The 21,806-nt window shown below is 40.7% G+C and overlaps 2 protein-coding genes across 11 annotated transcripts in view; one reads left to right on the top strand and one right to left on the bottom strand.

Moving 5' to 3' along the window:
• Positions 1-13,239, bottom strand: part of CEP170 (centrosomal protein 170) — a 96,257-nt gene extending 83,018 nt beyond the window's left edge. For 6 of the 8 annotated variants that reach the window (XM_041404179.1, XM_041404174.1, XM_041404180.1 and 3 more), the window contains exon 1: positions 12,911-13,239. The gene's annotated coding sequence lies outside the window, so the exon portion shown is untranslated. The remainder of the gene's footprint in view (positions 1-12,910) is intronic. The other 2 variants (XM_041404173.1, XM_041404178.1) reach the window with 2 other exon arrangements.
• Positions 13,240-13,473: 234 nt separating this feature from the next.
• Positions 13,474-21,806, top strand: part of SDCCAG8 (SHH signaling and ciliogenesis regulator SDCCAG8) — a 108,961-nt gene continuing 100,628 nt past the window's right edge. For all 3 annotated transcript variants that reach the window (XM_041404169.1, XM_041404168.1, XM_041404167.1), the window contains exons 1-3: positions 13,474-13,737; positions 19,925-20,086; positions 20,194-20,276. In XM_041404169.1, coding sequence (XP_041260103.1) covers positions 13,671-13,737; positions 19,925-20,086; positions 20,194-20,276 — 312 coding nt within the window. In that variant the 5' untranslated portion in view covers positions 13,474-13,670. The remainder of the gene's footprint in view (positions 13,738-19,924; positions 20,087-20,193; positions 20,277-21,806) is intronic.

Below are 21,806 nucleotides of genomic sequence, written 5' to 3'. Positions count from 1 at the left end.
TTACAAAGCAAGCAAAAGCTCAAAGTTTAGCCTTAAAGTTGCAAGAGATGTTTGCTCTAGGCAATCTTCACTGTCTGAAGAGAGTCAGAGTGTGTGTGCATGCACAAAGCATAAAAATAATTCTGTGCCAAAATTATGTTGGGTACCCATAGTCCATGGGTACTATGTGAAGTAATTAGCATCAGGACAAGCTTAAAATCAAAATTATTTAAAACTTAGCATGGTAACTCTGATGTAAAGAGATCAGATTTTTTTTCAGCATTTTTCAATACCAGACAAAAACATTAATTTTCATTTTTAGATCTTGTTCTGATGGCAAGTCCTCTTCCTGGAGATTCACATAAAACTGAGTAGAACAAGGCTTAAAATGCCTTATATTTTAATTATTTGTTTGGTTTTTCAATCAGAAGCCAAACAGCCCAAAAGAAATCTAATCTTGCAGTTTGGAATATGGCATTTCTTTAATGTGTGTGTCCTGCTATCTGAAAGGTACCAAACGTAACAAACACTTTCTCAATGCATGATCATATAAAAACAGCTGTCAAAATGACAGTATTAGAAATTCATCAAGACAGAAAGCAGGGTAAGGCATTTGCACAAATGCTAGGAGTGCCCATGGTTTTAATGATCCATTCTACTTACTGCAAAGATTTTAAAATGTAAATGGCTCCCCTACGGAGAAGCTATTCCACATCTGCTTGTGGTGCCTACTCACTTCTTTCCTGTGTGCAGCCAACAAACAGGAATGTAGCTACTAGCACGGTAAGTCTAATTCTATTTCTTCTACTATCTCTTATATACTAAATGTGATTAAGCACTTAAAAGCGAATTATCAAAATAAACTTTCAGAATTAACACATAGAGTACATATAGAGCTCAACATTTCTACGCAAGAACTTGTTTGAGCAGGTAGATTACAACCCCTCAACTAAATCACAATCACAGCAGTGACAAGTCCTCACTGCTAAGTAAGCAGAGTATTTTCATGTGGACTTTATAAGCTGGTTTAACAAAGACTGGGGATTTAAACTTGATTCAGTACACTAGCATATATTTTTCAAAATGCTACAACAAAAATCTGATTAATTTCAGAATACTTGGAGACCACTGGAAAATGCTTTTATTAGTATCATACTACAAATATTTTTAAAGGCTATTAAATGAATACATGCCTTTCAATGGACAGAAATGTGGAGGAAGCTGTGGGAGCTGTGGGAGGAAATCTATATAGATTTTGCATTGCATTCTAAGTTCAATAACTTTTCGCCTTTAAAAAAAAAAAAAAAAAAAAAAAAAAAAAAAAAGGAAGAGATGAGAAAGGGAAGGCTAAATGGGAAGAACTCCAAATCCAAACTACACATACTGCTCCAAGCACCAAACCAAACAAGAGGAAGTGGTTCTGTAAGCCCATCCACAAAAAGGGACCAAGTCATGCTTTTTGTTTGCACTTTAGTGAACAAGTTTGAAGGCTTAGACTTTGATTAGTTTTAAGAACTACCCACACTTATACGGAAGTTACTCATTTTATGTCTCCAACAGAAAGATTAGACTTCATACTCTGCTAAGCTCAGCTGCTGTGTTAAGCACCACTGACCATGCTGCTGCAGTAGAAAAATAATCTTCTGGTTAACCAAAAATATTTTACAACATTTTAAGATGGAACTAAATATGGACAAGAGCATAAGAAGTTGATTAAGACAGATCATTATAAGTTCCATTGTCAAAGGCTGGAACCATTCACATCCTTATTCTTTAAATTATTCTATGTTTCATAGAATCTTGGAATGGGTAAGGTTGGAAGGACTTAAGAGTGGGTCATCTGGTCGAACCTCCCTGCTTAAGCAGGGTCATCCTAGAGCAGATGGCACAGAATTGTGTCCAGACAGTTCTTGAGTACCTCCAGTGACGGAGACTCCATAACCTCCCAGGCAATCTGTTCCAGTGTGAAGTGACTGCACAGTCAGGAATTTCTTCCTCATGTTCAGGGGGAAGTTCCTGCGCATCAGGGTTTTTTAAAAATGTGTTCTCCTTCTACCACACACTTAGCAATTAAACTCTTACTGAAACCATTTTTAGTTACCTTAGAAAGTAAGGCTTAAACAAATATTTTGTTTCCACCAATCATTCCTCCCAACAGCAAGTTACAGAGAGCTGGAGACTTCAGAGTTACAAAGCTCCTAAAAGTTTCAGGAAAATGGAGAGCTGAGCAGAACAAGTTCAAAAGAACAAGTCTGTTGTCCCACTAGAAACACTGGGCTACAAGTTCAACAACTCCCAGCTCCTTACAGCCTGCTGGCTGACCTGCGCTCATGGCTCCTTTGTGCTCTCACTGCCTTTGAAGGGCATTTGCCACTCAAGTTATTTTCCCCACAGAACATTGTGGGGAACAGAACAAGTTATTTTCCCCACACAACCAGAGTGAGCTCATGTGCATGTTGAGATTCAGTACAGTTTGGGATACAGGACACATCCCTAAGAAACCAGACATTACTTGTTCTCCTGCATATGTTTTTCTATTTTATCCTAATAGGATTGCTTTGCCTCAAATCAAAGCCAAAGCGCTTTCCCAGCGATGCCAGAATTTCACAAGGGGGGTTTCTTTTCCCTTTAGCCTTGACCGCACAAGCCATGTACTATTGCATGCTAGAGGGAGGGAGAGAAAAAATACAAATATTCCCCATACTTGGTCCCCAAGATGAGCAGGTTAAGGGCCACGCCATCCAGGCACACAACCGTTTTTAACAAAGTGAGTGAATTCTCATGGCATTGCAAGATAAACACACAAGCACCATAATGGATTAAAGAGATGTTTCATTAATAATGGTCCAACTGTGTCCATCAATACATCCACAGAAGTTAAACTATACAGTTAGAAAACAGCTGGTCTAGAATTTACCAGTAACTAACAACTTGCAATCTTTTGCAGACAGAAAAGCAGCTGAAAAAATAAAAGAATACTGAATAATCATGACAAAACAATTAGTCTTTATTATCTGTATTTTCATTCTAAGTAGTTAAAAAACCCTCTATGAACAACAGAGCTCCAAAGACTGATTTTTATTCAAAATTTATCCTCAACTTCGAAGCGCTTTTCAGATATTTTTGCAGATTTGGTTAGAGAGAAAGAAAACACATTTTCAGATTCTGCACAGCTTTTAATATTTGGTAAAATTCCAGTGTATGCAGAATTTATGAGAGGGAAGAAGCCTGTGCCTAAGTTTTACTAGCTGAAATGGGGAAGGTAGCTTAATTAAATTTAAAGATATAAATATAGGAACAGTATGGGATGTGAAATTTACAGTATGGCACCTCTTCCTTATTAGCAGCTCCTACATACACACTTGTATTGCAGCAAATCTCAAGGAGCCTACTTTATGTGAAATACCTTGTGTTCCCTACATCTGCCATAGAATAGGAGTTACTAGGCAAAATTAATATATACTATCTAATTAATATATGCTGACAAGACTAATACACAGATTAAGATACACTGTCATAAGTTGCTTGCATGTCCAGAACTTCACAGCACTGACTTATTTCCAACCCTAGTGCTGAAGATTCAGTGGACAGGCAAAGGGGCAGTTTTAAGCCTCACCAAATAAATGCTAAAGTGAAGAACCTGCAGTTCCATATTAGCTCAAGCCACTTCTCTGCTGTCAGGATCCCAGCCCTCTCACCCCACCCCAACCACAAAGTCAGGACTTCTCCCTTTGCCCTGGCTGCAGGCCACACGTGCCTGTGCAGCTGAGCTGGGCTATTTCAACGTTCAGCTTGCCACAGAATAACTCCTGTGCTCTTCTCCATTCCCATAAACAAATGAATGGTGCCCAGAAGCTACACACCAGGATGGGACCAAAGCAAAAGGGGTGAGGCTGTGCAGGTGAGAGTGGCAGAAAAGGGAAGAACAGGGCAGGACCAGGACAGCCAGCAGCAAGCTCCATTTAGGCTGCTACGAGAACACAAGACAATTCCACCAAATCCCCCTAAGCCTCACAGGACTTCTTCTATTTAAACAAATCTATAGGAACTGTAAGAACTATTAATACAGAATCACAAAATGGCTTGGTTTGGAAGGGACCTCAAAGATTACCAAGTTCCAATCCCCTTGCCATGGCCCAGCTCGCCTTGAACGCCTCCAAGGATGGACATCCACCACTCCCCTGGGCAACCTGTTCCAGTGCTTCACCATAATTTCTATTCAAATATATAGTAGGTTTTCATATCCATTGCAGATTAAAACTATATACTTTGTAAAATGTTTCAGTGTGTAATTTTATTCTTTTTTCACTTGCTCAACCATGTTTTATAACACACCCAATGGTCAAATCTTTAGTCTCTCATCTCATGATGCACTAATGCAGTTGGTCTTCTAAATCTGTTTTAGATCAGTCACCCCTGATGTGAATAAGTATCATAAATAGAAAGGAAGCATTCCTATGGAAATAACTATAAAAATAAAACAATACATGGACATTATTGAATTTTTTTTTAAAGATCAATGGCATTGTCTCTCAAAAACCACAATAGATAAAAATAGCAAGGCTTAATGCTTTTCTTGGTTTTGGAATGAAACTGCACAAAGGGAAAGACTCACAAAATCCAAGAACTCAAGGATCTTAACGTCTTTAAACTTGTGTTGTCCCACAAACTGCACAAAGGGAAAGACTCACAAAATCCAAGAACTCAAGGATCTACCTCTTTAAACTTGTGTTGTCCCACAGCGCTGTTTGAATTAATTTCATTAACCATGAAAAAAAAAGTAGTATGTTTGATAATATTCATACTTTTAAATTAAATTAAAGGTTTCCATTTCTCTCAACTGGACAACAAGTAACTCATTACTTCCTGGTTCACTCTCACATCTTGATGGTTCAGCCTTTATTTTTACTGCCACATTTCAAAAGACTTTGCTATATGCTATATAGTAGTCTATCCAAACAACATCAAAAGGAATTCATTTTGTTAGACATTCAAGTAAATACCCGGCCATATTAGCCAAACCAACTGAAAATGGTTATTGTGGAGGATACATAAATGAGGTAAGTAAAATTTAAGACCAAAAGCAACATCATAAACTCTGTCAGAAAAAAATTCATCACTTCTTAACAAATTAGAATGCAAGCCCTGATGAATAAAAAAACGCTTTTAAAACACTTCAACTACATGCAGGTATTGAAAGGTGATTGAAAGGCTGCATAACTTAGTTCCTTGTTCTGTAACAAACAGTGACCTCCTCAAAGCCAGTAACCAGGCAGCGTTTTGAAACAGATCCCATGCAATGACAATCCTCCAAGAGTTCCATACAAACCAGACTCTGGAGTATCAGTCTGCCCTAAGGGGGAAGGTGACTGTTGCTATTTGCAGCTTCAACAACACAACACCTAACACATTTAACTTTGACAGCTGAAGTTGCAAATAAAGTATGCTAAAGAAAATGCAATCAGGCCACAAAAATGGAGAAACGCAAAGTGAGTTTGTTTAAGGGATGGTAGAAAAATTACACATCCAGTATGCAAGACAATTACGTGTCACTTAGAAGTTTCAAACACTAGAGAAGGTAGTATTTCTTTCAGGAAAATGGAAAAAGAAAATATTGGTTAATGACAAGCAAAAAACTTCCTACAGCAAGCTAAAGAATACAATGTAACAGAATTATATTGGGCTCAGTGTTGCTGTGCAAAAACAGATCCTGCCATACACAGAGTAATCCGCAGCACATGAAGATCCATTGGCTGCACTAAGACCTGGGGCAGACAGAAACTTACCCATGCTCAAGGAAGCCAAAAATAAAATTTGGAATGAGAAAAAGAGCCCACAAAACAAACAGGGTATAAAGATTCAGCACAAAGTGGCAAACTATGATTACAGAAACAATGATACATTTTCTGCAATGGCTACCTTATTTCAACTATTGTTACTGTCAAACTTAAAAAAGAATTTTAAAAAAGTTTGCAACATATCTGGGCCTTCAAGTGATTGACTCAATTTATGTCCAAGCTTAAGTTCAACCTGACATTTCTTTGTGTGAATGTATTTTTCCATTGTTCATTCTTGGTGTTCTTTTTTTCTAGTTTTGTTTTGGTTTTGGGTAGTGTTTTTCTTTTAAATAATTACTCTTTTTCATAATACTCCTACTGACTATATCCAAGTATTCCTTTTCACTAATTCCAGTTCTGTGCCAGCAACATTATCTTTCTTACTGCTCTCCAGCTATGACAAAAACTGAAGAGAACAAAGCCACACAGTACTATCTACAGAAGAAGTAAAAAACCAACAATGTAAAAAGCATCTTCATCAGAAGCCTCATGGCAGCTCCCCATAAAACAACTGGAGACAATTCAATCCATCAGGAATCTGTTTTCACATGAAAAACACTCATATGTTTCCAATCTTCATTTCAGACCTTGATGAGTTCATGCCTCTTTCTGATATGGTACATAATACGTATCTCTAGGACTGACAGTGGGCATGCGATTGCGCCTCTCAGAGGAGCACTCAGCCACAAACAGTTAGGCATAGGATTCTTTGTAATATATTAGAACTGGAGCTTGTCTAAAAATAGATCACAAGGTGAATTTAAAAGCTGACTAATTAAGATTTGATTCATTAAAAATATGCTACAGAATTTGTGATCAAAATGTTAAGAGTTGAAACTAAAAACACTTATCTAAACAAAGAGGCAGGAATTATGGCGTGCTTAGAACTAATTAATTTCACTAAGGCTGTTCAACATTCAAGTCTACAATGACTTCATCAAAATAAAGGCTCTACCCAATTATCACCAATCTGGCCCAATAAAACAATCAGCATGATGTTTAAATGACTATGAGAGCATGATGACTGAGCAACACTTTAAAAAACCCCAGTTTTTGAAAAAGACCTTTTATTATGTTTATCAACAAGACCTGTGAAAGTAAAACAAATACAAAATGATCACCAAGGCAAATATTATCTGTAACGTGAAAAAAAATATACAGGTTCCATAATTCTTATGTCAACAAGTTGCTATCATTCTTCAAAATTCTTTGCTAATGCTAAAGCCAAACAACGAGTTCTGGGTTCTCAGTAGCTCCTTAAAGGCTTCCTGACTAATTTCTGCTTAAAATTTAAAAAATATTTGTAATAGCCAGTGTCACAGTCAACTTAAAGCTAAAATTCAAGCTTGTGTTTTTGACTAGTGAATCACCTCAGAAAGTCATTCTTACAAAAAGGGTTTCACCCTTATTTTACCTATCTCCTCTAGAAACCAAGTACAATAAAAAGAAAACATGACCACTTAAAGAAAGAGGAGATGAATGACCAAAAGAGTAATCATCATTAATCTCACAGAACTGGGACAGCTTTTTTGCAGTAAAAAAAATCTGTAGAAAACCAAGATTTTAATTATTTAATTAAGCTGATATATTGCTGAACATGAATAAAAAATTAGGTCATTTTTGCAGAATTGCCTTTTCAAGACTCAGTTGAAGAAATGAAGACCAAGTGGAAGGAACAATCCTTAACAGAAACTACACCTGACTCAAAAGTCTGAAGCAGAAAATAGATGGGAGGCTAGCAATGCCTCAGAAGAAAGCAAGAAATATTGCTTGCACCCTCTTCAACTCTCCCTAGGCACCAGATTATACCTATTCTTGGAGAAAAGACAATGGCTATAAATCAGAACAAACGTCCATCTATGTGGCCATTTTTAGGAAGACTCCAAAGGGAAAATAAAAAAGATAAGTAAAACTACAATATTACCCTTTAAGTGTTTTTGGTTTAGTAAATTACATCGTGAAGTTAAGTAGAATAATTCCTGACATCAAGATTCCTGTGATGATCCAGTTCCATAGGGCTAAATAATCAGCTAGGTTTCAGGGTAGAGAGGAGAGAAGGTAGGATTAATGACAGCAGGAAGTATGTTCATGAGAAAACTGAAAAGGTATCATGACACTCTAACTTCCTGCATTTTTCTTCCTAATTCTTACGTCCAATCCACTTTGAGAAGACAAATAAGACAAAATTGAAAAGGCTTTGGTTTTGAACACAGAATAGAATGCATATTTAGATGGGCAAATATTTGCAAATGAATAGAAAGATCATCAACAAAATTATTTGGGCATGTAATTTTGAAGGAAAAGTTGCAAGTACATCTGATTAAATGCACTGAGTGTATTACTACTTTCAGACCATAATGACTTGCTAATGGATTGATTACAAGTTTTTCGTATACCACAGCTGAATTCAGGACTAACAAAATACCCCATGCACAAAGAAACATCTTGGAAATGCCAGGGAGTGGCACCACTTCTGTTATTATGTCTCTGAAAAGCTCAATAATTGCAGTTCTTCCTGGAAAGAAACAAAATGAGCAGAACCAGAATTTTATTTGGAATGAAGTACAAAATGAGGTCTGGAAAATGCACCACACAGACTTCAGAAGACTCAGCTATTTGTCAAGGACAATACCCTCTTAAAGTTTCACTGACTAGATCAGAATATAAAACATTTCAGGTCAAAAGAATGGAAATAAGTAAACAGAGGACTCTACTACAAGAACACCAAACCTTGCAATAAAAGCAGCAAAACCAACCAAAGGAGCAAGACAGAAAGAGGCTTGCAGTTCTTGGATGTGAGTCAGCCCACTAGACCCACCAGTGGATGATACCATAGCTCTGACAAGCACCTAGCTAAGGAGAAGTCTATCTTTTCACTAACAGTTTATCAGAGGAGAAAAAGAGAAGGAGAAATAAAGCTGGGCTTTGCTGGGCTCACATGTGAAAAAATTTATTACATTCTATTCAAGGAATAAAAATAAAAACTATGAATTTAAAAACCCACCCTTTCGCAAAACCCCTACCTACTATAACTTTCCTACAATTCACAAAACCCACAGACTTCAAAAGTAGTAAATAGGAGAGACAAAACTATGAAAATACTCAAAAATTTAGAACCCTAAATTCCATAAAGGAGAAAATACCAACATTAACCTGGACCAAAAATCCTGCTTATCCTCGTACAAAGGCCACAATGCTTAGCAGAGCTACTCATCTTCCCTCTTTTAACATTTACTTTCCAGAGAACTTTTTTTTTTTTTCTTCCAGTGATAGGTTCTTAATGTTTAGTCTGTGGCTGTGGACATTTTACACATCAAGGACCTCAAATAAAGACTAACAGAACAAACCCAGTACCTCAATTTTTTGTTTTCTTGGATTAATACATAGCCCACCTCCTGTCTGACCGCAGTAGCCTGCAGTGGTGCAGAGGACAGCCATATAGGACAGTAAAGTAGATGAAATGTATCTTTGCTACTGGAAAAATGAGTATTCCCCTCTTCCTGGCTTGACACTGCTGACCCTGTTCTGTGTACTTGCTCTGGCACTCATCTGACCACACAATAAGATAATTCAATTTGCTAATCCAAGGGAGGAAGGGGGGAAAAAAATAGCAAAACAAAAAGAAAAGAAATAGTGTTCTCCCGGGTTAGTGGAGTGAATTAACTTCTCATGTACTTCGTAAACTACCAGAGTCACTGCAACAAAGCAGTGCAGCCATGCTGTACCAAACCCAAAGAGAAGGAAGTAACTGGGAATACTCCATGCAGAGCCATTAAGACAGGAGAACCACTAGTCAGCCTCTTCAATAGCCACCCCACTCCCTTACCTCTCCCCCATAATCTAAGAGCTGGCAGGACACACTTAAATTTCAGTGCTGCAGCACTGAGTACATTCCCAAACACAGGTCTCCCCACCTGAAATCTAATTCCATCAGCAATCTACTAAAATATAATTGTGGCTTTTATTTGATACTTCTAGGACAAGCTGGTTTTGACATATGATAAAAAATGATACATACTAATTTAAAATATAAGTGTTTTTTTGAAGGTCAAACACAATTTTAATTAAATAGATCATTCTACTCACAAATGCATTTGTAGAATAAAAACCTTCCAGAATAAAGCCTCCCAGCTTTTTGGTGGTAGAGTCAGAGAAACTAAACTACAATACAGATTTAGGCATTTGCAATTTATTTTAGTATTTTTTTAATATTTCAATGAATGTATAACTGTACAACCGACACATATGAAGTCGTTTAAACAACTCTCTTCCCACCCTTATTTACATGCATTCTGTTACAGTTTAAGTCACCTAATCACATACTACTTTCCCCACGATACCTGTCCCATTCAACATGCTAGCTGGACTGTAATCCAGGGAAACATTAGCACTGAGCATTGAAGGAGACCAGTCCCTTGAAAATGCATGGATACACACAAGGATCAATACCAGAACGGAAGGCACGCAGGCCTTTGGTGAGAGCATTACAAACCTAAGAGACAATGAAAGGCCCCCACAGGCTCAATCAGCACAGTGAAGATGTGCACCTTAGAGGAGATACACACATCTAACACCAGCTCCCAGCTAGCAGACTTGAAGCCCCATCGGTCACTAACAACTTCCTTTTCTCAATTTGCAGTCTCTTGGTCACAACAGAATCAATTTTTACTACATTGTGCATATTCTTCAAACAGGGGGAAGTGCTACTGTGTTCTTTTACAATCTCACAAGTGCTAGAAGCAGAGAGAATTTACTTGTAGAAAACCTACTATATGCATGTATTCCATATCTGATGCCTCAGTTCAGATTTTTTCTAAAGGAAAACCAGAATTTCACAGCTGTTCTTTGCTTTCTAGCTAAAGTAAAAACAATCTGTTGCATCTCTGTTCCATTCTGCCTGCAAAGCTAAGAAAAGCAGTGCTAACATGGAAACTGTCCTGTTAGGAGAGTCAAGGAGATACTATGGTATCAATATACATTAAATACCTTCTCCCTGCAATGCCAAGAACTGGAAATGGTATTGCAAAATACATTTCTGTAACTTCTCATGCCTTGGGTTTCATTCCAGGCATTTGAGGAAGTTTCCAAGCTCTCACCTACAACTGAACATAGACTTTTGCAGTTCATTTTCATAACCTGGAGCTTTTCTGGGTTGTATGTTATCAATAGAATTTTAAAGAAATTTTGCTTGTCAAGTCCATTACAGCAGATGAAACTCAAGACAGAAATAACCCATTGTTTTTTTCAAAAGTCAGATTAGACATGGGCAATAATCATATGTCAAAACCACTCCCCAAACAATGCACTGTCATGCCAAAGTTTGGTAACAACTTATAAGCCAGAAGGTTTCTCTTCAAAAGAATTTAAGAAAGCATTTTAATCTGATCCATTCCAAGTAACTTCAAGATTCTTGAGATTTTGACAAAATTCCTTGTATCCCCAGCTGCACTACTCTCTATTCAGTCAGCCTTCCAAACCTCCATCAGACAAAGGGGAAAAAAAAACCCAACAAGAACATTTACATGAAGGTGAAAAAGTATTTTTAAAAGTGACAATCAAAGAGCGAAGGGAGATTCTTTGCAGTGCTTATGTTTAACTTTTTCCCCGTTAAATAAAATGGAAAGCTGAAGAGCTCCTATATCAGTAGAGTTTAGCAAGACAGACTTCTCAGCATCTGGACAGAAAGTAATTCCCAGAGGAAATTAATCATAGGAAATCACAGCATATGTAATCATGTCTCTGTTCAGTTTACAAAAACTGTCCCATCCCACATATCATTTTGCAGATGCAAGCCCAGGGCCAAGAACGCTGTCACAAAGCCTTGAATGGCATTCCAAAGGAGAAAAGATGATCATCGCAGTGCTAGAACAGGCTTTATTCTTTCAAAGTACTTAAATATTTTATGAGTACCTTTGCTTTCACAGAGAAGAAAATAATTTCCTCCAAGTGCAGATCAGTGGATGCTATGTAATCTCTTGTCACAATAACGCAATCTTTATGTATACACAACACATCAGCATACCATCTACATCTTTTTTTTTTTTTTCCCCCATCAAGCCGCGAGCATTGATGGGCTAATTGTCGGCTGATGCCGAAAAAGCGCTCAGAACACGGCCGCCAGCGCTGGCAGGCAGCGCTCAGCCGTGCCCTCCCGGCTCCGGGCTCGCAGGGCGCCGGGGGCCCGGGGAGCGCCCCCGCCCCGCCCCTCCCGCCCGCTTCCTCCGACGCCGCTTTCTGCTCGAAAATCGCCATCGGGTTTTTGTTAGCGCAGTAACCCGTTCGTCCCCACGGCGGGCACACAAAGTGGGCCCGGGCTGCTCCTCGGGGGACAAAAACCCTGATTTCATGTTTTTCCCTGGAAGCGCCTCGAAAAAGGAAAAGCTCACGCCTTCGGGAGGATATTTTCGGAAGCAGGGGACCTGACTCCTCGGGTGGAAATACGCAATACGAGAAAAGGCGAAACCCGCAGATTTTCTCCATCACCCTTTCACAGAAGATATTATTTTAGGATGGGGGAAACGCCGCATCCCAGACGAAGGGCGTCACTGATTTTTACATCCGGAGAAACACGCTGCCTCCAGCCTCGGGGCAGCCAGTGAAAGAAGGTCACCCAAAAAAAAAAATTAAACCTCTGGAAGCGTCTCCGCTGGAACCGCGGAAATCCGCCCGCGGCAGGGGAGGCTGCGCAGCCCCGGGGCTGGCTGGCTGGCTGGGTGGGTGTGCCGGGGCGCCCCGCGGGCGGAAAGGGGCAGGGAGACGCGGGCAGCGGGATCCAGCAGCACCGAATGCCAGCTGCGGGATGCCGTCCGCGTCCCGCCTGAGGCGATGCCCCCTGGCAGCGGCGATCGCCCCGCGCCGACGAGGGGAAAGGGAGGCGGGGGCGCGGAGTAAGCTACGGGCCCGACGGGGGAGGGGGAGCGGGCTGTGCCCAGACCGTGCTGCCTCCCCCTCCGCCGGCCGCAGCCCGCCCGGGTCCCGGCGGGCGGGTACCTCCTGACACAATAGGCACCGGGCGGACCGCGGCCCCGCTCCCCGCCACGGCTCCCGCCCGACCCGCAGCCCAGGGCGGCGGCGGCAGCATCGTCCTCACTCACCCCTCCGAGGAGGCTCGCGCGCCGGGGAGGGGCCGTCGCTAGCGGGTGCTCAGCGAGCCGGCATCCCGCGGGATGCGGAGCGAGGGCGGAGCGCTCGGTGTCCCTGTGGCAACGGCCCCGGCGTTATTCCCTGCACATAGCGGCGGCTAACGGCACCGCGGCACCGCGCCGCACTGCGCACGCGCCGGGGCCCAGCGGCGGCGGGGCCGCGCTGCGCCTGCGCCGCCCGCAGACAATAGCGTTCCCCGGGCTGCGGGCGCTCCCCGCGCGGGCGATGGCGGGAGGTAAACGGTGCTTCCCGCCCCGATCCGCCCCGGCCGTGGCAGGACCGCCGCTGAGCCCGCTGCAGGCCCGAGGGCGTAGGCGGACGGGCTGTGCTGTGCGCAGGCGCGACTGCGGCTGCGATCCACAACAAAGGGGAGATGAGTTGCGGCGACCACCCTTTCCCGGTTGCCGGGGGTGGGCGGTGGGAGGGGACTCTGCCTCCGGCGGCGCGGTGCATGCCGGGACTTGTAGTCCTGGCGGCGACATTCCCGCCGTCGGGAAGCGCGAGGGATTCCTGGCGTTGCTAGTCTCAGCTGCGGCGGCCGACGGCAACGGTCGGCCACCAGGAGCCGGAGGGATCCCCGCAGGTGGCTCCTCCGAGAGCCCAGCGCGGGAAGGTAGAACGGGCGGAACCACTGTCCCCCAGCCTCGCCGCGGGGAGCCCCCGTTGCCGGGGGACAGCGCCGGCTGCTCGCCGGCAGCCAGCGGCGCCCTGATGCGGGCGCCCCGCGGGGAGCGCGCCCTGGAGGAGTCCCTGGAGCGGTACCAGAGGCGCCTCCGAGGTGAGCGGTACGGGCGCGGGGTGAGGGCGGGCCGCCCCAGCCGCCAACCGGGTCTGCGGCTGCCCCCGCCCCGCGGAGCGCCCCGGCCGGGCTGGGACGGGCGCGCCGCAGGGAAGTTGCGCCCACAGCCGATCGCAGGCGCCGTGCTTGCTGTGACACGCGCTGGTCTCACCGTGACTCGGCTCGGCCGGCACCGCTGCTGCTTCGGGCGCGGTTTTGGCCATCCTTGAAGAACGGATTCTAGTCATGGTAAAGATGAGGGTACAAATGGGCTCTAATGAGAGTGGTTGTTTCCCCTCTCACCCAGCGTGTTCATAGCTGCCGCTTTGTCCAAGAAGCGTGGTGTATAGCCCGACAGAGAGCAGCCGAGTCTGTCAGCCTGGGCTTACCAGCCTTCAGACTGTCACTGGCTGGGCGAAGTAAATGTCCGAATTCTGAAGAAAGCCAGTAGATAGTTTGTGGGTATGCGAACCTACTGGTGCGAAAAGTTGTGTTCTGTGTACAGCATCCCCACATGGCCTGTTGGGATGTTTCCTGTGCCATAGGAAACAACATTGCCAAAAAGAAGAGAGAAACAAGGATAAAACAATGGAAACATTTTCAAATAGCTACTTGATACTTGATTCTCAGCAAATGTTTTTTTACTTCTTCTCAAAGGAGCATCAGTTCCTTACATTAGCGATAGCTTTCTTTTGTTCCACAAGATAGAGCTTTGAGGAATCATTTCTATTTACTTTTCCTGTAGATGAAATGAGCATGGTAATGCTACTTGACACTTGCAGTTAACAGTTATTGCAGAGCAGTTGGGATAACAAATATCCGGGCTGTTTAACTGTGTGACTGTTAGAGCTGACCATTTCTAATGGATACATTGGATGCATGTATTCTCTTCATAAAACTTATTTTCATTTTATCTTTTTCTGACTGGATCTCCTTACACTGGATCTGTTATATTTGCAAAATTATTTCATATCCTGAATTTCTGGTGAGCCTTTCCCCTTTACATTCTTGGAAACAAGAATTTTCTTTTCATGCAATGCCAAGGTAATTTTGATTTCATACATCTGGGGGTGCTTCTCATGTAGAAATCAATATGGTCATGCACAAACAGCCCCAATACAGGGCAATATAACATAAGTTCTGTTGTGTTTCTCAAAAGAACCTCTTTATTTCTCAGTGACGTACAATTTTTAACTCCTTTGAGTTATACGGCATTTTCCACATCATTACTACCAGTGTTAGGAATTCACCGTAGGACAAACAGGTTATCATTACTCTCAAAGTTGTCAAATATTTTTCTTATATAGTTATACAGCTTGAGATTTTTCTTCCCATTGGGATGACCTTGTCATTCGGGTTCAGCAATTTTAGGTGGCGTGCTTTGGGCATTATTTGAGGTATTTGAAATACAGCATTCATAACCTGCCTGTAATGCTTGACATTATCTGGATGCAGGCCGAGCTCATGGCAACAGGTTCTCACCACCCATGCTGGACAGCAGAAGAATCACTTTACAGCCTTACTCAGCTTGATGGAAAGGTTCTTAAGTTCTCAAAGAGCAACTGATTATTTCTGGGCAGTGTCCTTTGTTGCAAAGGGAAATCCCTCAGAAGACAGGGAGCCTGAGTGTTCAGTAAACTGAGCCTGGTGGCCAGAGGGCACAAAGCTGGACCAAAAAAACCTGATGAAGACCTAACTGGTCTTACAGCTCAACAGAGAGGCTTTGATAAATAACAAAGGTTCTATAATGTAGCTTTTCCTGACCCTGTATAATGGAAGTCTTTAATGCTATGTGTAGTACTAGGTTAAGAGGGTGGTATTTGTACAGTTGGGGTTATTAGGTTACTGCATGAACTTTCATATAATTGAGACCATTTCAAATGAACCTTAAAAACTTTAGGAGATAGTATATCTAATAAAAGGTTCTTCTCAAGGGAGTAGAGGTATTTTGTAAATGAGAATGAGTGGTGAGCTGCTATATGCATATTAATAACTGAAAATTGACAGGCATAATGTGAATGTCCAATGGGCCTTCTGCTACACCACTGCTGAGAGGAGAGTGTGATGCCTTTCTGTGACTTTCCCCTTTTCTCCTAACAGCAGTAAATTGAGAAGACTATTTAGAGTCCAGTTCTTTGTTTCTAGCATATTTCTGGTTTCTTGAACAGAGAACTATTAGCTTATATTTTTTGTGTTGAGTTTTCTGCCTCTTGAGTAAAGAGCGCTGGCTCACTGTTGGACCTGGGACAGTATAAGAGCAAGAGAAAAGGAGGGGCAAACCACCCTTTTTAGGTACTGAGCCTGATACACTTGTCTACCTCAAGTCTGTCTTAGGATATTGTGGAAATGACATTCTGTATTCCACTGCATTGCTGAGTGCAGTGTCCTACATAATTTCAGAGAAGGGAGTTGCAAACCCTAAGAGAAACAGATGACAAGATAAGACTTTTCCGAATAAAGTTTCATTTTGTGGCTGTTTTATGTGGTTCCAAAAATAAAACATGAGAGATGGTAAGGCAAAGCCATCTTAGGAAAAGTGAGTATGTGGCCCAGTTTCCATCACTACAAGATAGCTGTCATGCTGAAGCAGCTTAGAATTACGTTCTTAATGGGATTTTTTTGCTTTTTATTTTGGTTTGGCAGGTGTTTCTAGGTATTCTTCTGAAAACAACATGTTCTTTTAAAGGTGGTGAATCTGCCAAGAGGAACTTGGCAATGAGGTTTTCACATGTGAGGGTTTCTAGAATTTAGGCAAATGCTTTATGCTCTGCAGAAAGAGCTGGTATAGGAACTTGTGACAATGACTGCTGCAGCTGTACTTTTAAAGATGATAGTTTGGTAAAAGTTATGCTGAAAAGTACACATTTCTCATATAAAAAGAGAGCAAGAAACCAAATCAGAAGGATTTGTTATTTTGGAACATCTGAGCATTTCACACACCTTGGGATTTTTTGAGGCTTGACTAATGAACGGCCTGGTATTGCTCATTGCTGCATGTAAAATCCTCAGCAGCTCAGGTAGTGACAGACAGGATACTTTTAGTCTCAAAACTGCCATGTAGTGTGTTACTTCCACACTAACATACCTGTGTTTGGCAGCCAAGAAAGAGGAACAGCTGGATGTCAGAATGGGAATTAAAGTTCCAAGGTGTGCTAAACACAAAAACCCCTATAACCACATTCTCAGTTTCAATATTTTTCAGTAGTTACTTGACTGAAAAGATATATGGTATAATATTTTAGATTTTTAGCTGTCAGTGGAAGCAAATGTTCATCTAATTTTGGACGGGAAAGTTTTCTTTAAATGGCCATTGTCTTTTTGCTTTCACTAGTGTGTCTAATTGTCTCTTTTGTTAGTTACTGTTTCACAAAAATTCTACAGCTATTTGCTTTGGGGTTTTTTAAGACCTAAGGAATCAGTGTAATTCCTTCTCTAATTTTCTAAGGCTGTTTGCTGATTGGGAACCATGAAATATCAGCAAGTGATGCTGTTTGTTGAATTTATAGCCAGTAACTTCATGTTCTTGTAGACATTATTAGAACCGGCCTGTTAGGTTTGGGTGACAGACTTATAACAACTTTTTCATAGGCTTGCCGTTTGTTTTCTTCAATTTATGCTGCTTAATGATTCTAGCAGCTGAAGTTATTTTCCATGTCTTTCAGGCAATTCTGTTGTTTTGAATGATTGATTCTTTTGCTCCCGGACTATTTTCTATGGCATTTCTGAGTCCATGAATGAGGTAGCTTTGGTGCTTTCATTTAAAGGAGTACTCTTTTTAAAGAATTCTGTGCAGGGCCTGAGGAAACATCTCTTGTTTAGGCAATGCTAAACTGGTTCAATGCCTTCTGGGTTTTTTTTCCTGTTTTGACTTCAATGGCAAATTGTTTCTACACTGATTTTTTTTTTTTTTTAATGTATTGAGTTTGATCCATCAGGTTTGGGTGCTAGCTGGTCATTTTTCATAATCATCTCAGATCCTTTGAACACTGAAAACCAGAGGGCTTAATAGTAAGTCAGGAGTTTTTTTGAAGTTTCAATCCACATGAGTCCAAATTCAATTATATCGTCAGCTGTTCCAATAGGAAATAGCACTTCAATGATGTTTTAGCATAGAACAGGAATATGAGTTTGGATTTTATTTGTAGAGTCTTGTTAAGACAGCGAAAAGACAGGTGCTGATTGATTTTGGTATGCAAATCATAGTGCTGCATGTGAGCAGGTTTTGCAGTATTTTTCACTGAGGCCGTGTTTCTATAAAATGTACTATTACAGGAGTGTCTTAACTGAAGCAGATTGAACTGGGGAGACTTAAAAATTAATTGCTTCTGAATTCATTAAAAAATTAATCATGTTGTCTTTCAGCAGATGTTTTTTTGTTGTCCTGTAGTTTGCATCCACAGTGTTTTTTTAAAATTTCTTTCATATTTAAAAAGAATGTTTTAACATTGTAAGAAACAACAAACGTAGTCTTTCCGCTCCTTGGTATATTGTCTTTTATCCTAATGTCCAAAATTATGTTCCTTACTTTGGAAATAAAAAATACTGTAATGTATTTATTCCCTTTTAAGCATCCAGTTCAACTCTTACTGAAGTAAGTGTTGGATCTCTTGTATCTGGTGAATGTAAAGCCACACCACTGGGACCTCTTAATTCCCAGTTTCCCAGTGGAGAGTGTCTTGCCTATGACAGCAACATTAGTAATTTGGAAATAGGCAAGCTTTTGAGAAATTTAAGCAGATACTTGCTGACGCTTTCCAGAATGTGGTGACATTATTTCAGAGGCAGGAAAGTGTAGTCAAAAAAAAAAAAAATTGGCATAATTGTGCCATTGATAGTGGTTTTAATGTGTTTCACTACTACTGGCCTGTATGTTTATGGGAAAAGAGGACAGAGTGTAAGATCTCTGTTATCTTTGTGGATGAAGTAATAGCTTGGAGTTCAGAAGCTGTAATACTACACACAGAGAGAAGTTCTGGGAAAACCAATATATATGGGCTTGGTTGGTTCTGGTTTTGTTTAGCTTGTTGTTTGTCCCTTGGCTAGGGAGCAAATACTGGTACTCTGGGGTTCTCTGGCAGACAACTACAGGGAATGGGGAAATGAAGGAACTTCAATGCTACCAGATTAAGGCACACCACATGACAATTTATATGACATTGAACACTTCTTGGCAACAAATGGTTGCAACATAGTTTGCTAAATATCTAAGCCGTTGCATCAGTGAGATACTTCTGCCATTTCTCAATTAGCTCTTCCGCCCTCATAGCATCCTGGAATGCTCAAGAAAGCATGAAGAGCCTAAGTATGCCAAAAGTGAAATATTTGACCTAAACCCTTCTTTTTCTGAGTCATTGCCTTGTAAATGGTATTTGGGTTTGTTTTACTAAAATTTCACTGTTAAAATATGCTTATTATTTTTGTGAAGTCAGCTGAATTAAATAAAAAATTAAGAAAGGAATATAAGGAAAAATTATATTGAACATTAGATAAGACCTTTATTGTATCATCTGTCAGCAAGTCAGCTCTTGAAAATATTTGTATTTATGTGGATAGAGGTTTTCTGCTGTGTTTGTTTGGTCTTTTTTCTAGAATAGTGTGTGTTGTTGTTTGTTTTTCACATTGTTCAGAAATCACTCATGTTTATTAAATAACTGTTCTATGGTGGCTTGGTTTGCTGAGTTATTACTTCATTTACTCAGGTATTTGTTTCATTGTGTGACGTGTTGCATTGTAATAATGTGTGGCGGCATCACTAAAATGCAAAAACATTTGTCTTGGTTTCCAATCCTGCATATTGTAGAAACTGTAGCATGAGCTTTAGGTTCATAGAAAAGTATGGAAGGTGCATATGTTAGGAAATATTTTAGGGTCAAGTATATTATTACTTGTGCTGCTCCAGTGTCCTAATGTATTGAGGGGCTAAGATGCTATGTATAGCTCTTCTCTGAAAAATTAGCATTTAGTAAATATTTTGCAAATATGGTAGGTTTTTTTTTGGTTGTTTGCATTAGATAATTGCTTCCAGTGGCTGAGTTTAGGTCAAGTAGTCAAGCTAGACACATGCTGAATGCTTGTAGCTCTCATGTTTTTTCCCATTTGAAATATCAATCAGTAAATCCTTACATTTATGTTGTTTATTGTGGGTAATGATGTGGTTGGGTTTTTTGTTTTTTTTTTTTTTTTTTAGAACGTGCCAGTGAAAGCATCTCTCAACTGAAACATGCCTTGGCAAAAGGTGATGGCACAGGATTTGACCAGTCCTCTGTGGATGAGGGCAGTGACAATGCAGACACGGCCAATGATGACTGTGAGACTGCAGCCAGTCAGGAACTGCAGCACAGTCATGCGGGTAAGATTGCTCTGAAAGCAAATGGTTTAAACATTGTTAGGAATTACACTAATTTCAATTTTAAATGTAATTATATATTGATTATAATGGTTTTTATCTCTTCCTAGTTAACCAACTTAAAATTTTGTTGCAACACCAAGAAAGAATGGAAAGTGAAGAGTCTCCCTCAAGAAGGAAGAATTCATTCCATGTATGTTTCTTCTGGTTTCATTTTTGTTGTTTGAATAAACAGCATGCATGTTGATTTCATAGTATAAAGAGAAAAAAGAAACATTGAATCATTTTAACAACCTTAAATATGGGAGCTTCCTGAGGCTATGACCAGAACTTGGTATCCTTATGACCATAATGGAAGCAAAAGGAATCTATAATACAAGGTTTATACTTTTCTCTTCTTTTTGTTGACCATGTAGTGTGGTTGTCCATCCTTTTTGTTTTGAAAACGCTTGGGATAAACAAGGAAAAATTTCTGAAAAAGCAGCCTCTTTTTCCCTTTGACTGTACCTTAAGAATTTTCAGTGTCCTTCTTATGCTTTAACTATGCTTTTTCTTGAAAGAGTTAGAGATGTTCATGCAAAAACAGGTTTTGTAGTTCTCTGCCTAAATGCAGTGGTCTCTGTCAAAGTTTGATTACTCCCTTACAAGGGCTTCTCAGATGCTGCTTCATGGAAGCAGAGCTGCACCACAGTACGTGTGATACACCATTCAGTTACAGAGCAGCTGAGAGTTGCTAGAATCTCCACAGAAAAATAATTCAAAGGCGCTGTTGCAGTTTTATCTTTTGATGGCCTACACTGAATATTTTTGCTTTATACTAAGCAAGACAAGCAGCTCTTTGCTGTCAAAGTTAACAGCAGAATAATCTAAAATCTGTATTCCTGCTGTGTTGCTTTCAGCTTGTATAATGAGCATAGCTCTGCTGTCCTGACGTTAAGGAATTTTATTTAAAGTTAACTTTTTTAAGTGTTCTAAGGCCAACAAGTTTAGTATGGTTGTCCTGCCTGGTATTGTGCCTCATAATGGCATAGGAAAGAGTTAGTGTTTTGTAGCTCAAGGGCTTGATGGACCATTGGATGACTTTGGCATGACATGAATCAGTATCAGTTTGTATTTAGCCTTGGAAGGAAGAGAAAGAGTCTTTTATTCCATCTTTGGTGAAGTTTTCTACTTATATTGGGAAGTTTTAGTAGAGTGGAGAATTTAGAAAATTGATTACTTTTATCTAAGAAACTTGGTATAGTGCTTTCAGGGAGCGGATCAAAGGATGGAGGAATAAACAGAGAAAAAAATGGGAATTTACTGTATTGGTACAGCATGGCCCCATTTCTTCCTCTTGCAGTTTCCAGTGAGAGATATGCTGTGAAGTGTGGCTTTACTGTCCTTTGCAGCTGTCCTCCATCTGCTTGAGGATATGAAAGTGTTCTGAAGGCAGACCACGTGTAAAGCTAAAAAAAATGCTGAACTGCAAAAGTGCACACACACCAAAAATAAGCCCAAGCCCTCATAAAATATGAGCCTGTCTGGTGATTTACTGGACACTGCAGAAACACTTCTTGTGTAAGAAGAATCCAATTTCCAAAAGGTCAAGGAAAGCAAACTTAGATTATTAGTAACCTTAACCTTTTGCTTTGAGTGATGCTGAAATACCTGATGACTGCTGAATAGTAAATGACTGCAGGATATATAGCTAAATGTAACATTTCACAAAAACTATACACTT

The sequence above is a fragment of the Onychostruthus taczanowskii genome, unplaced genomic scaffold (assembly GCF_017590055.1).
Source record: "Onychostruthus taczanowskii isolate IOZ18803 unplaced genomic scaffold, ASM1759005v1 scaffold21, whole genome shotgun sequence".
NCBI classification, from domain to species: domain Eukaryota; kingdom Metazoa; phylum Chordata; class Aves; order Passeriformes; family Passeridae; genus Onychostruthus; species Onychostruthus taczanowskii.
Note: the sequence above shows the minus strand (reverse complement) of the source record. Positions and strands in the feature narration are given on the sequence as shown.